General features: G+C 55.8%; 4 protein-coding genes across 4 annotated transcripts; 1 reads left to right on the top strand and 3 right to left on the bottom strand.

Annotated features, from left to right (window-relative positions):
- Window positions 1-35: 35 nt before the first annotated feature.
- On the bottom strand, window positions 36-2,855 carry SCP_0114880 (hypothetical protein; the record flags this gene model as incomplete). The annotated part of the gene is made up of 3 exons (XM_027753711.1): window positions 36-54; window positions 108-687; window positions 737-2,855. The coding sequence occupies 3 exons, from the start codon at window positions 2,853-2,855 to the stop codon at window positions 36-38; spliced, it is 2,718 nt and encodes a 905-aa protein (XP_027609512.1).
- Window positions 2,856-3,649: 794 nt separating this feature from the next.
- SCP_0114870 (Acetamidase) lies at window positions 3,650-5,909 on the top strand (the record flags this gene model as incomplete). Its single annotated transcript, XM_027753710.1, has 10 exons — window positions 3,650-3,919; window positions 3,977-4,136; window positions 4,192-4,304; window positions 4,366-4,508; window positions 4,566-4,939; window positions 5,005-5,051; window positions 5,110-5,280; window positions 5,343-5,494; window positions 5,551-5,693; window positions 5,782-5,909. 10 exons carry the CDS (start codon window positions 3,650-3,652, stop codon window positions 5,907-5,909), a joined length of 1,701 nt encoding a protein of 566 aa, XP_027609511.1.
- A 115-nt stretch (window positions 5,910-6,024) lies between these two features.
- Window positions 6,025-7,796, bottom strand: SCP_0114860 (hypothetical protein; the record flags this gene model as incomplete). Its single annotated transcript, XM_027753709.1, has 4 exons — window positions 6,025-6,862; window positions 6,918-7,033; window positions 7,127-7,427; window positions 7,483-7,796. 4 exons carry the CDS (start codon window positions 7,794-7,796, stop codon window positions 6,025-6,027), a joined length of 1,569 nt encoding a protein of 522 aa, XP_027609510.1.
- A 3,185-nt stretch (window positions 7,797-10,981) lies between these two features.
- SCP_0114850 (MutS protein homolog 4) lies at window positions 10,982-14,837 on the bottom strand (the record flags this gene model as incomplete). Its single annotated transcript, XM_027753708.1, has 24 exons — window positions 10,982-11,098; window positions 11,232-11,380; window positions 11,432-11,469; window positions 11,522-11,568; window positions 11,623-11,641; window positions 11,689-11,739; window positions 11,796-11,815; window positions 11,870-11,982; window positions 12,038-12,138; window positions 12,191-12,337; window positions 12,390-12,594; window positions 12,653-12,765; window positions 12,823-12,881; window positions 12,933-13,169; window positions 13,223-13,264; window positions 13,312-13,389; window positions 13,445-13,600; window positions 13,648-13,736; window positions 13,789-13,827; window positions 13,888-13,958; window positions 14,014-14,208; window positions 14,264-14,336; window positions 14,390-14,612; window positions 14,664-14,837. 24 exons carry the CDS (start codon window positions 14,835-14,837, stop codon window positions 10,982-10,984), a joined length of 2,556 nt encoding a protein of 851 aa, XP_027609509.1.
- Between the last annotated feature and the right edge of the window lie 4 nt (window positions 14,838-14,841).

Below are 14,841 nucleotides of genomic sequence, written 5' to 3'. Positions count from 1 at the left end.
ATCGTGGCGATTGCAGACAGTGCCAACGCGTAACATCAAACGAAGAATTGGGTGCTGAAGAAATCGTGGTTAGTGCAAGTAGCGACGGAGGAAGAACGAACGCCTACTGGACGCGGCTAGCAGCGTGCACCTCCATCTCTTCCATTTTGTACGAATTGAGTTCCTCCTTGATGCGTTGCGCAAGAGCAGGAGTCAGGCGGCTCCAAGTCGCAGGCTCGCTGCGCCTGTCGTATACAGTCGCCGGGAAGGTATCATAGACGGACAAGTTGGTCGCAAACGCCAACCGCTTGGCTGGTGCCGTGGCCGACCTCTGAGCGAGGGAAGGAGGGTTTGGGGAGAATATGGTGGAGAGTGCCGGTGCTGATGAGTTGGGGTGGCTGAACAACGCCTTGTCCGCAACTGGAACGCTAGCGCTACTTGTGTCGTGCTTCGAAGGCTCAACAGAAAGGCTATTAGTATCGAACGACAACGGAGGTAATGAAGGGTTAGGAGACGTGTGTCCGTTTGTTGGATGTCTGTGGATGCCATCGATGTGATCTGGATCTTGCGATGGTAGTAGCGCAAGGGCTCCAAGCTCGCCAACATGAGTGGGAACGGAGTCGTAAGAGTTGGCGCGCCCTCTGGTAAACGCAGGATTAGGATGCTGCAGGTAAACATCCTGCTCGTAGCTAGTCCCATCTGCCCGAGCTGTATAAGACACTGTGAGAGATACACATAATGGAGGAGAACAACTAACTTTTCAAAATGCCTTTCTTCGGCCTTCGTGCCTTCTCAATGCTCCTCCGTACATTGATCGCCCAGGGCTCCATCTCCTCACCATCGTCCAGGTGGGCGTTCTCAAAGTCGGCCCTGATGGTGACGTCCTCGTCCTCCTGCCCCTCACCCCAATCTTCATCATCGTCCCATCCATCCATGGAATAGTTGTGCGCCTGGTGATCGCCAGGAACCCCATCGCTGTCCCCATCACTATCCGAATCATCATCCTCAATCACAAGCCCCATCCCGACCTCGTTCACCCTGGCTGCAGGAGCATTCTCACCTTGACGGGTAGTAGTATTTTTCTCCCATGTTGTCGGAACCGCAGCTGAGTCTCCTCCTGCCTGTTGTTGAGCGGCGGCGGCGGCAGCTGCAGCAGTAGCGCGAGCCTCCTGCTCCGCTTTCGCCTTAGCCGCAGCCTCGGCGTTGCTCTTCAACGTGTGCTGTCGCGCAAGTCTCGCAGCAGGACTCAGCCCAGCGAAGTCCGGCCCCGAAGTCCAGTCGGAACGGTCGAGCTCAGCGGTGACATGGGAGACACTCGCCTCCGCAGCAACCCCCTTCTCTCCCTTCTTCTTGTTTTTCTTGCCCCCGCCCTCATCATCGTCCTTGTCCTTCTTATCCTTGAATAGAGAGGTGATGCCCGCCAGCGAGTTTCGCCGGGCCATCTTTCCGATGGCTCCCAGCCGGCGGATCACCATGGAGGCAGAGGACATCGTGGACGACAGCGAAATGTTATCGGTGGAGCGATTCAGTCGAGAGTTGAAGAGGGAACGCGATTTCTTCTTCTGCACTGTCGCAGTAGACTCATCATCGCCAGCCAACACCGCCTGCGAACTGCCGCCAGCGTTGGAGTTGCCCGCACGGGAAGGACCGCTCTTCACGGGCACATCCTCGTTCTCGTCCTCTTCTCGCAAAGTAGCATTCGCGTTCAGTGACAGCGCACGCCGCAGGCGTCCCTTCAGCCCTCCACTGCGCACCCCAGGTGCATGCGTACTCTCATCCAGCATTGCGGCGAGATCGCTATCGTCGCGCGATTTGCGCCGATCAACCGGAGGCGTGAAATTGCCCTGCGATAACGGTGACGGCTTGCGCAGCGTCGCCGTTGCGTGCGGCATTGACGTGGATGACGCCGTCGATACTGTTGAGGGCCGAGGCGCGGCCGATGAGTTCGAGGATGACGAATTCGTGCGCGTATGTACGCTATGCGGACGCGGTGACGAGGCGCTGGATACCTGCGAATTGACCGAGGTCACGGATCCCCCTCTGCCATGGCCATTACTGACGGAGGACTTGGAGCTACTGTGTCCGGGCGGTGCAGCCGGGCTGCTGCTCCCACCGCCAGTCGGACCCTGCGTGCTATTGGTCCGCGGCCGATGGCTGCCCGAGGCGGTCGAACCCGAGTTGACGGACGTTGAGGAACCTGCGGCATCGGCGCGAGCGTATGGGGGCTGGAAGGTACCCATTTGTGGGCCGGACCGCCATTCTCCATTGCCTGGCTGCTGGGGCTCTGGATTGGACGATCCCTGGCGCTGTGGACGACGATAGGGATGAAAGCCACCGTACTGGTCACCGGGTGTGGCAGGGTAGCCGTTGGGAAGCTGCGAGGGGTGTGGTGGGGGCGTGCCGCTGGGGAAGGTGTTGAAGCCCGCCGCCATCTGGTTGAGGGCGAAGTAGTCGCTCGAGTTGGCCGCGCTGTTCCGACTACGCTGGCTGCTTATTTGTGGGGGCACATGGGGCATCTGATGGGCTTGCTGAGCGTTGTACATCATTTGCCAATGGGCCCACTGCGCGAATTGGGCGTTGGCGGGATCGTAGTAGCCCGACTGAGGATGCATCTGGGGTTGTCCCTGCATTGGGTATGGCTGATTTTGGTAGAATGCAGGATAGAACTGCTGTGATGGAGACCACCCTGCCTGCTGCTGCTGAACCGGATACGGATAAGGCTGCTGCTGGGGAATGGGTGAAGGTATGGGAGACTGATCGTTAGCAGGAGAAGATCGCTGGCGAGGAACCGATGCATTGATAGGATTCGGGGAAGGTGAAGCGTCCATTGTGAGATCTCTAGGTGGATGCCAGTCTTGGGTCACAAGAACGGCCATGGACTGCGATTGAGCAGGGACGGCTGAAGCTTGACTGCCAGCACCAGCGAGTTGAGAGCGATGAAAGGTCGTGGACGTGGTCGTCGGCGTCGTGAACGGGAGAGAAAGTAAATACAACCGTCAGATACGCTCAGAGAGCGGACAATGGACGCACAACGACGCTGGCAAACTTTTTTAAGGAGAGAAGGAAAAGGAATGAGGCGGAAGAGGGGCTAGATGGGGTACAGTCGACTAAGGACTGTAGCAGACGACGGGGAGAACACCGTCAACGACGACGACAGCGAGCTCAACGAGCACAACCGTTCCTCCCGACCGCGAGCCACCGAACAAATAAGTACAAGCATTGCCGGAATCTGGTCCCTGGATACACATTTACTTCAAACTCCGCACCTCCGCCCTGGGTCCTCAAACGGAGTCCGGAGATTCGGCAGCCTTCCCCGCTCTACTCCGCCGGGTATTTTCTGATGTTCCGTGAATATATTTTACCCGGTGCCGTCGATCTGCCAGTGAGGACGTAGCAACATTGAACAAGGCAGGCTGAACGTGGGTGCAGAGCTGATGCCTCGCAGAAGTATTTGCACACCTTCGCAGCACGAGAGCACACAGGCCCTTTCCAGGTCATTCGAAAGAGGAACTTCGCATTAATCTTGCGGACCATCCTCTCCTCCATGAGAAGCAACCCATCTCAGATCTAAATACCCACGCGTTATCTCGCTCGACCGCGGTGTCAGTCAGCGAAGAGATAACCAGGCATGTAGTGATTCGAATACATTTCTTCAATTCTTTCTCCTTCAATGCCTGACCAGGACTGGAAGACTATCTGCACCTCGCGGAAGAAAAAACAGAACGACTCGATTCCCCCAGAGTGGCTGATCGAGACTCCCGCCGACTACCAGTCGAATGTCCTCGAAATACCTAGCACTTGCGGACTGCTGACCCTCCACGAGCTCGAAATAACTGACACAGATATCGAGGTTCTACTCCACAAGCTGCGCTCCGCAGAATGGTCCTCCACCGAGGTGACAACCGCGTTCTACAAGCGCGCCATCATAGCCCACCAGCTTGTTCGTGTCCTGTCTGCTCACATCTGTCCGCAATTTTGATCTCCGTATATTTCACAGACCAACTGTCTCACCGAGATATTTGTGCCGCGCGCTCTCGCCCGCGCGAAGGAGGTAGACGATCATCTTAGAACCACCGGGATGCCCATCGGGTCCCTGCATGGTCTTCCTATCTCCCTCAAGGATCAATTCTCCATCAAAGGGCTCGAGACTATCATGGGTAACGCGGCCTTAGCATGTACATATTGAAACCGGCTTGTTGACTCCCTTTGCAGGATACGCCGGGTGGATCGGCCGCTACGCGGAGTCCGACAGCGTCCTGGTCGAGATCCTGTACGAATGCGGCGCGGTGCCTTTCGTACGCACAAATGTCCCGCAGACGCTGATGGTATAATCCCGCCCGCTATCTGCTTGCACTGCCCGTCAATTAAATTGTATGGCCGCCACAGTGGGGTGAGACATACAACAATGTGTTCGGCCGCACGACGAACCCGTACAACCGGTACATGACCCCGGGCGGGTCCTCCGGCGGCGAGGGCGCGCTCATCGCTCTGCGCGGTAGCCCCCTAGGCGTCGGCACCGACATCGGCGGGTGAGCATCGCCGCTGTGTCCATCCGCTAATATCGTGCGCTCACCGGTGGGAACCAGGTCCGTGCGCATTCCGAGCGCGTTCTGCAACCTGTACGGGCTGCGCCCCTCGTACGAGCGTTTCCCGTATTGCAACACTTTGAATGCGGCCGAGGGCCAGGAGTCCATCTCCTCCGTCCTCGGGCCCATGGCGAATTCCCTGGCCGCTGTCAAGATCTTTGCCAAGGCTATCATTGACGCGCGGCCCTGGCGCAAAGACCCCCTTGCGGTCAGGAAGGAGTGGTCCGAGCGCGAGTACGCGCTCGCAGAGCACGGAAACGGCGTGAATATGTGTTTCGCCATCATGTGGGACAATTTAGTTGTGAAACCTCACCCGCCTTTGCGCCGTGCAATGGAAATGGTGAAGAAGGCGCTTGAGGCTGCCGGGCATACAGGTAACGTCTGGGAAGAATGAACTAACTGCCGTCGTGATTTTGACCGCGCTTTTGCTGTGTTACAGTCATTGATTGGGAGCCGCACCGCCATATGGACATATATAGGAATGCGGTTAGTATCATTCGTGTAAAAATACCACACCGGAAATTGAAGTCGATGGTTTCTGCAGGAGAATATATTCGCGGCGGACGATGGGTACGACTATCGCGCGGCATGTGAACTTTCCGGCGAGCCTCTCCTGCAAACCATGAGCCCCGCCACTGACGCACACAAATACGCTCTGGACGAGCCGATGGCGCGCACAATCGTCGGGGAGCGCCGGCACGTTAACGCCTGGGAGGTGGGTCTCCCGCTGCGTCAAACAAAGACCTGACGGACTGAATACGGTTTCACGTCCATCAGCTGTGGCAGCTGCACAAGGAAAAGCGCGCGATCAGGAAGTCGCATCTCGACCACTGGGAGGCGACCGCGACCAGGACTGGGACTGGCCGTCCCGTGGACGCCATTATTAGCCCCGTGGCGCCGTACACCGCGTGCCCGCACGGCTGCAACTCGCACGTAGCATCCCTCTTCGCCAACTTCCCCCACTGACAAAGATTGCGTTCTGCAGCGATGCGTTCTATACGACATTCTGCAATGCACTCGATTATACGAGTTGCGCGTTCCCGGTAACGTATGCGGATGCGGCGCTCGACGGCGCGCAGGCCCCGCACGCGTTCTATAATCACGAAGACGAGGCCATATACAAACTATGTGCGTGTACCTGCAGATCTATCCCACGTGTATCACTCACAGCTGACGTGTTTTGGGCGTATTCGGCGTGTTTGACGGGCGATCGCAGACGATCCCAAGCTGTTCCATGGTTGCCCTGTGGGCCTGCAGCTTATTGGACAGACGCAGGAGGAGGAGGGCGTCATTGCATTGACGGGGGTAGTGGACCAGGCCCTCAAAGCACTGGGGAAGAAGTGAAGATGTATAGGCCACATTGTAACATTAGTCTACACATGCAACAGAAAGCCACAGAACAGGGATCATTCAAAATCCTCGATGAAAGAGACCCATGGATCGCAGCACTGACCGCAGATCACATGAAGCGCGATATCATGTCGTCCACACTCGCCGCCTTCCAACGCTTCTCTGTGACCCGTAGAATGTCCGGGAACCATGCCTCTATTTCACCCTCGCGCCCGAGAACCATGTACGCAAGCGCCTTCCCGCTCATCCACGCGTGCACCATCCCCTCGCCCGTGTACCCCGCAGCAATCCACTCCCCTGGCGGGGCCAGCGCCGCACCCTCCTTCGTGGCTACCTTTGGAGCCGGTTGCGCGCGTCCTGAGACTTTGGGCGGCACACGCCCGACCCAGGGCAGGCCGTCGACGGAGATGGCGAGCACTCCGCTCCACTGAGCCTTCGTGCGCCCTATCCCCCATTGAGTACTTTCCACCGACTCAGAGATTCGTGCCTCCTCTCCCCAGTGTTCCGGCCCAAAGTACAGCGGAAGCGCGCCCGCGAGGTGCGCAGCGGCGGCGAAGTTGTACTCCGAGTCATCCGCGAACCCGAGCTCGGGCAGCCCGTCGCTGACAGCCACCGCCCAGGCGCCGCCAAACATGAGCTCGTGCTCGTCCGTCGGGAGCTGTGTGAGGTAGTCGTACCCAGTCGTATCGCGATAGAAGACGTACGAGCGCCCGCCGTCGTGTGTTGACGCGCTCAGCGACGAGCCTGGGCGCTGCACGGTCATTACCCCGCGTGCGGGTATCACCTTGGCACGCAGGGGGGCGAGCAGGTGAGAAACCCAGCCGTTAGTTGCGTGGACGACGTGTGGAGTCGTGATGCTGCCGTGCGGTGTGGTAAGTGTGTAGTGGGGAGCGGACGCGGTCGAGGCATGGATCGCGGTGCAGGGTGTTCGTGTTGCAATGTGGAACCTGCGGACGGCCATAATTGACGCAGTGATGACTAGGATGTCGAGTTGCTACTCACTGAGAAGGGTATCGGTCGAGCAATTTGGCTAGCAGCGACGTAACGAAACGATAAGGATGTATAGCTCCGCCTGGATTTCGAATGCATCCTACAGCCTGCTCGCCTAGGCGGAATTTCTGGAGTGGCAGATTGCGTCAACGAAACACTGACTCGAAAATTTGCGAAGTAACACAAATGAAAGTCACGAATTCGTAGATGGCAGGACGCACCGTTTTAGCTTCACTACCGTCATACGATTCGAAACCGGAGGCTTCGACGGGCATGTCGTTCTTCCACTTTGCGAGGTTCTCCTTCGCCTGGGCGAAGCCCTCTGTATTCGCATACACATCCAAGTGTTCCGTCTCACGAACCTGTGAGACCTTAAGGATGTCCTCAGCTAAAGCGACACGCCTGAACTCGCGCAAGTGCTCTAAGCGGAACCTGATCATGATCTCCGCCGCGCGTTCGCCGTATCTCTCCTTCAGCTCGCTGTAGTCGTGGTAAAGCGGGGCGTTGATATGCCCGCCATTTCTGCAGAGACACATGTTATACCTAGACATGCTACGTTAAGGCGGAGCGTGCGTACCTGGCTGTGGCACCCGAGCAGACGTCGCGCGCCTCGAGCATGACTACCTTCAATGAGCTGTCCAGCCCCAGCAGGGTGTACGCGACAGACGCGCCGGTGATGCCAGAGCCAATGATCACCACGTCTGCGTAGTCCGGCAGAGGGTCGCCATCGGAAGAGATGGGCGATGGGGGGTCCGTCCAGAAGGGGCGGGTGGGATTGGGAATGGGGAGACCGGGTGGAGTAGCGATGCGGTCTGCGAGGAGGTCGTAGGTCTTGCTGAGGTGAATGCCCGCCTCGAGAACGAGTCGCGCTTTGGAGAACAGGTTGCCCATGCTTGCTGTCTAGAGACGCTGCCCGTGAGAGACCTAGCGCTGCTCGATATTGCGCTCGATTCTTGGACTTCATTTCCGCGGGCTGATCCCAGGGCTGATCCTAGACTTGCCGCAGACTTTGATTCGTGGTGTGCAACTTGTTTCGGCCAAATATTTGCCTAGGCGCGACATGCAAACGAACCCGCTCAGGCGAATCCAAAGTATTGAGCAGCCTAGCCACGCCATAGAGGAATAGAGACGCAAGTCGGGTGCGTGATGCCGTGCCATGTACTCGCTGCTAGCAGGTCGTACTCAAAGTCGCGCTCGATGGCGACTTGTAGTCTCCCGAAGGCAGATGGTAGACAATCTGCTCCAACCTTCGTGCCTCTGGATATGACGCGATTTGTCGCGCGGACGACGAGCTCGAGCAGCCTCGCGCACGGTGCATCACGATGGCCGGCGTCGGCCTAGTTGTTCCACTGCATTGCGCGAGTCTCTGCTGAGATCGACGGCCATCCTGTTTGAATTTCCTGAGGACTGGATCCATGTGGACGTAGCAAAGTTGGCGAACAACGACACTGCCATGCATGCGCCTACCGTGGAACGGCTCTGTCCTTTGGTGTGCCGTTCACTCTTGCTCCTGCTGACTCCGGACCCTTTTTTTCGCTGAGCGTTGGACATGTCGCAGACCCTTGAAGCGATAAGTAACTGATGACCAGCATGTTTTCATGGTCTCTCATCCTTCCCGCGTGAAGGCAATCATCGTAACTAATGGTGATCACCATGTAAAAAATGTCCGCAATTCACAACTTCGCTGAGTCGAAGATGGTCTCAAGCGAAGCTCAGTGTGTTGCGGCAATAGCAGTCTCCGTGAGTGTCAAGATACGGGAAATAGCAGACGTTATACGATAGACAGACTCAACTACGAAGACAGGATACAGTATGCGTGGACAATCAAAGAGTACAAGATTCGGCGCACGTTAGTTTCCCCGCCGCGCTGGTCGTGGGCGTCGGCGGGTACTTATCCCGAGGGCCACGAAAAGGCCTGCGCCAGGACCGACGAGCGAAACCGCACGTCGGCCCGTACCTCGGGGACGCACCTTATATCCTTGGCCCACCCACCACCTCTTGCTCATTGCCGGTATTGCTGTCATGGCCTTCGCTGGTCTTGACCCACCACCCGCCCCAGCCGCCTGCTAAAGTCCATCAGTCGTCGTTAATCTTGCCCGCACACCTGCCACATTGTCTTCGGTTGGTCTTGCCCACCACCCGCCCCAACCACCTGCTAATGTGCATCAGTCGTCGTTAATCTTGCCCGCTCGCCCGCCACATTGTCTTCGGTTGGTCTTGCCCACCACCCGCCCCAACCACCTGCTAATGTGCATCAGTCGTCGTTAATCTTGCCCACCCACCCGCCGTCTTCAGTTGGTCTTGCCCGCCACCCGCCCCAACCACCTGCTAAAGTCCGTCAGTCGTCGTCAATCTTGCCCGCCCGCCCGCCACGTTTTCTTCAGTTGGTCTTGCCCACCACCCGCCCCAACCGCCTGCAAACATTAGTAGTCTTGCCCGCCCACCCGTCGTCTTCAGTTGGTCTTGGCCACCACCCTCCCCAACCACCTGCGAATGTTGTCAGTCGTCGTTAATCTTGCCCACCAACGCGTCCGCTTGTGTTCAGTTGGTCTTGCCACCACCCGCCCCAACTTGAACGTCCACCAGTCTTCCTCCTAGTAGTCTTCAGTTGGTCTTGGCCACCCTCCCGCCCCAACCGTCTTCAAGTGTCGTCAGTCTTTGCCGGTGTTGCCCACCCACCCGCCTGAATTCTTGCTGATGTCGCTGTTGTCGAATTGTCTTTCCTTGTTTCTCTTGTTGTTGCTCTTGAAGTGTCTTGCTGTAGTGGCTGATGGTGTCCGCGAGTCAGCATGTGGAGCAGAGACGACCGTGGCCACAATGACGAACGTACCTCTTGCGTGGCCATCTGTGCTTAGCACACCTGCGAGCTGAAGACGTTGATGGGCAGTGGCAGTGGAGGCGACATGCAAGAGCAAGAAACGGAGGAAGGAGAGGGCAGGTGAGTAGCGCTTTGACAGGAAAGGACGGTGGACATACATGTTCGAGTTTAAGGTGTGTTACGAGTTTTAGCGCCCTATTTATGCCTTTCCGTTGTTGCGCACGGACCATTGTGACTCAGAAACAGGTGGCTGTATGGCTGACAGTTCAACTGGTACCTCCTTGGTACCTCCCATTGTTTTCCTAAATTCCTTTCATCGCATCCGCCACATTTCAGCGTTCAAGCCTATGTGGGTCGCCTCGAGTGCTGTTTAAATACCCATTTCTTTGTGCTATCTACTCAATGCTCTTCAGTGCATAGAACTCCCAACTTCCAGATCGCAACCCCTCGTGAGGAAGCCCTGAATTGGAAGAGAGCTCATGGCGGCGGAGAAGTGTGGCGACGAAACGCGTCCTGGTCACGTGGATTGGTGTGACGCTACGTGACGCCACGCGTCTCAGCACCTCACTCTTGTCACGCTGCGTGCCACTGTCTGGTTCTGAATCTTATAATTAACGACGACAGCCACTTCTGCAAAGCTAGGTTCTTGAATTGTTTCTGTCGCGTATAGACCGCTTCTAGTACGACGGAAAACGTAATTAGGCCCGGCACTTGCTGCGTCGGACCTCACGGATGGCACACTGTGGCTTGGTGCATCTCCAGGAGTCGGCGGCATTAGACTTGAATAGAAAGAGTTATACAACGAGGTCCGGGAAGCAATCGCGTCTGGAAACGGTAGACAACTCATGCCACTGTCAGAGTAATTTGAACGCTTGAATTTCCTAACCTCGGGAAACCACGCTGCAAAAATTCAAATGGGTATAAGCGTCTCTGTTATCCTGAAGGAGAATCGTATCGAGCGCTAAGCGGCGCTTTAGTATGTGGCAGTCAATCCGGGTCTCACTCCTATTCTCCGACCGACTTACCTTTTCATGTGGATATCTCTGATCGAGATTCATTGCGTACACTGATCAAGGCGACACGCAGGGGTGCATGGATTTCCAGAACTAATACACATCCCGGATTACACGAGAATACAAATCATGCACGCTTCGCACAGTATCACAGTCCGAGCAGAGGCCCATCCAATTTGGAGTTCGTCGAGCGGCACACAGCCGGAAAACTGTACACAGATCGTACCGCAGTGGGGTTGTGCCAGTCACAGCGTATCATGCAGAGCTTTAGTGATCTCCTTCTGGAATCGCTCCAGGTACGCCGCGAGTTCTTCGTCTGGCAACGACGAGTGGTCCAGTGCCTGTGCCAGTTGTGTGCGGAGCTGTTGGCGTCCGGGAGGAGGAAGGACAGGCGAGGAGAGGAGCGCAAGCAAGAAATAGAGCACAGCACACAAAAAGCAAGATAAGGCAGACATCTAGTGAGCATTGGAAGGGGGAGATTCAGCAGGAGATTACCCTGAGCAGAGCTTTCCGCCGCACGGCAACCTTGCTCGTCTCGCTCTCCTGTCGCTCTCGCGCTTCGAGTTCCGTGAGCGTTTCCGCCACCCGCTGCGCTTCGCCAAGCACGTCAGTAGGTAGGTCGGCAAGCCGCGCGAGTTCCAGGCCTGCGTGCGTGTCAGCTCTGAGAGGCAGAATACGGAGGCCTCAGTTCGAACCATAGTGCTCTTGCGATTCCGGTGCACCATCGACGATTCTGGCGTGGGGTTATCAATAGGCTCACAGGTGCGTTATGGTAGTGAGCGCACTTGTATTGGAAGGCCATGCCGAAATTTGAGCTGGACTGTCGTGTTTTCTGGAGTCAGGAGACAATCAGACAAAACCACAATGCCTTCGGGGTAATCCATACCTGCACTGACAGGTGCAAACTAGCGCGAGCCCGTTAGCCGAACGGAGAAGGATAGCAATCACTCACTTGACGACAGAGGGTTGGCGCGACAGCGTCGTGACGAGCTCATTGAAATGCCTGAAAGAATGAGCGTACGCGTCAAATAGTAGAGTCTACCGCCGAAGGCCACTCACGTTGCGAAGAAAACGTAGGACTACGAGACACAGACGTCATCGAGACAAGGATTCCAGGAAATTGCCCTGCGCACCTTCAGTTGTATCAGACTTTCCGCGATGGCGTGTGAGATACCGACGCCTTCTCTAGGAGAAGTTCCGCGCCCGACCTCGTCGATCAATATCAGTGAATTCGGCGTAGCGATTCCTGAGCAGTAGAGGAAGTCAGATGCACCGGAAATGAAGGATGTCCGACAAGGTACCTAGGATCATGGCAGAAGAGGCCATCTCGTTGGCAAAAGTACTTAAGCTTTTCTCCATGTCGTCGTCGTTCGACAGTCGAGTGAGCAGGGCATCATGAAGCCTAAATTGAACAGGAGTACGAGGGAAGTAAGCCAGAGTAGCAAGACTCGCACCTGAAGCTGCCGTATTCTGCGGAGATGAAGCATCCACACATTGCCATGACGGTCAGCAGCCCGATCTGTCGCAGATACGTGCTCTTTCCTGCATCAGGGTCAATCAAAAGTTCGTGGATGCACGGGTGTGTTTCTATACCAGACATACTGTGCACGAATCATCAATGGGAAAGTCGTCAGAACAAAGAACGAGCCTTACTTTGGTCCCTGGACGATCTGGAAAGAGGAGGCTTCGCAGCAGTAGACGTCATTTGGCACAAGCGTGCCAGCTGATTGGACGTTTTCCAGGATCGGGTGTCGACCCGCCTTAATAGCCAGCGTGCCGGTGAACTCGGGACGTACTGCAGCAAACGTGTGAGAGACGTGCTCAAAATACCAGACTTTGGACTTGCCGTAGTTGCGCACTGCGATGCGAAGAGCCACGTATAGCATGGAAAAGGGACAGAGATGATACATACATACAGATGGAAACATGAGCAAAGGACCACAGCATGTCCAAGATGGCGACAGCCTCCGACGCCTTGTACAGAGCACCAATATCTACCACAATCTCGGCGGTGAGTTCTTGAATGATTCTGAAGAGCATACAATGAGTACTTGGTGACCATGAACGCGGTACGAAGTGTCCTCACTTATCGCTCAGGATCAACGTCTCATCCAACGCATCCTTCATGCGTGCATTGCGTTTTTTCTACTCACGGCTGTGAGATTTCTTTTATCAGAATCAAAAGTGCATACACACCAACTCCACGCTCGAGAAGGTCCACCGTCCCTTCTGCATCGTCACGTTGACGAACCCCTTAGGAAGCTCGCCCTCGAGGTCGCCCTTCCTGAGCGCGAACACGAACCCCGTGTCCTGATACACTAGGCTTAGCGGTAGACTGTGGCGATCCGAGAGCGCCTGCTGCAGCGTGAAGATGTCGCCGACGTTCTCCTTGTACGTTTCGCGCGCTACATCGAGCAGGCGGTTATAGTTGGCCTGCCAGGGGATTGAGGTAAAGAATGTGTTGGAGGACAAGGAGAAGTGCATACCTTGACCGCATACACGCGGGCGTTGACTGCGCCGAGGCCGCCCTGCTGGATGGTGAACATGAAGTCTGTTTGAAGCGTGAGGTGCCTACTTTGGCAGGCGTTGCCTCCTCGTTCAAGCTGTTGCGCACCAGCTGCTCGATCCGCTCCAACCGCTCATCGGATATCATCTGGAGTACGCAAAGGTAAAACTCAGGCATTAGCGTATGAAGCATAGATCCCCACCTCTCTGATGATGTGCAGTAGTTCCGACCTGCATCCCGTCAGAGCCTTCGCGAGAAGCGGCAGGCTCTTCACAATGTTCCGCAGGTTGAGCATCTGCGCGACACGCGCCGCTGCGGGCTTCGCGGTGCCGGTGTCGCGGGCTTCGGAGGAGGCGAGCTATATGAGGGGTTAGAGATCGGTGGATGTAAACAAAGGAGACCAACAGAAGATATCAGCTTGTCAAAGTCCATTCTGTTCAGGGTCTTCAGCGCGTTCTTGACTTCGTTGAAGCGATCTTCTGATTGGACCAGTTCTGTCAAGGTGTTTGTTTGTTTGCCTATAGGAGTGAGTGGGATGAAAATTACCTTCCACGATGTCGAGGCGCGCCTCGATTGACCCATGTACTATGACGCATCACAGATTTCAGTACGTCAGCGGTGTATCTGGGAAATTTTCTTGTGTACCTGTGATAGGAGCGAGTACGTTGACGCGTAGAAGGCGAGCACCCATCGCAGTGTATGTGTGATTCAATAGGCTGAAAAGCACCGACGGCTCGTCGATTATACGGGTAAATCGGTCAAGATTCTTACCCGAAGAGCGAATGAGACGACTTCTTGTAGGATATGTTGCCCACCAACTCGAGATTTCGGGCAGACTCCGGGTCGATCATCATTGTACCCTCGACCTGAACATACCGGATTAACAATGACGACGCGGAGAAACGGAGATTGAGCTTGAATTCCGCGTGTTTGAACAGCGCACTAGCGGCTGACAGCGCGTAGTACCTGCTTAGACACCCTTGAGAACCTTGGAACATCATTCAAGTGCGCATATACCGACTTGCTTGATGCTGCGACGAGTGTTGCAGCCCCCTCGTCATCTTCGACAGTGAGCTGATTAAGGAAATCGTACCCTGAAATGACGTGTCAGTCTTTACTTCGTCGACAGTACTACGCAATCACTCACCAGCGGTCTCGTTCCAGTATTTTCTCGGCACTGGTTCAATCGGTACGGAATCAAACTCTTCCATGATACACTGTATCAGAATAGACGTTGTTGACGGCTTCTTTGCTCCAGAAGCCAATAAAACATCTGTTACCGACAGGAAGGTGTCCGGGACAAGGATAAGCGAGGGAGAGTGAAGGTGCAATTGGTGTAAGGTCTTCACATATGTCGGGCAATCTGCCAACTGTATCACGTACATTCAACACTCTGTATATACGAAGCCTTGGAGACACACCTGGATGAGAGTGACTCTGCCTGTATCCTTATCCAACGCTGCCATTCCCACCTCGCGTGCAACGCCGCGACCTTCGACGAGAGCAACGATGTAGCTGGATTCATGGCGGGAAGAGGCTGCAGTTTGAGGGCGGGCAGTAGTTGGACGAGATTGTGCGGTCCATGTATGCGTCATGCCA

This window comes from Sparassis crispa (assembly GCF_003851025.1).
Source record: "Sparassis crispa DNA, contig_000000F, whole genome shotgun sequence".
NCBI classification, from domain to species: domain Eukaryota; kingdom Fungi; phylum Basidiomycota; class Agaricomycetes; order Polyporales; family Sparassidaceae; genus Sparassis; species Sparassis crispa.
The sequence above is the reverse complement of the archived record's forward strand: the minus strand, read 5'-3'. Positions and strand labels throughout refer to the sequence as shown.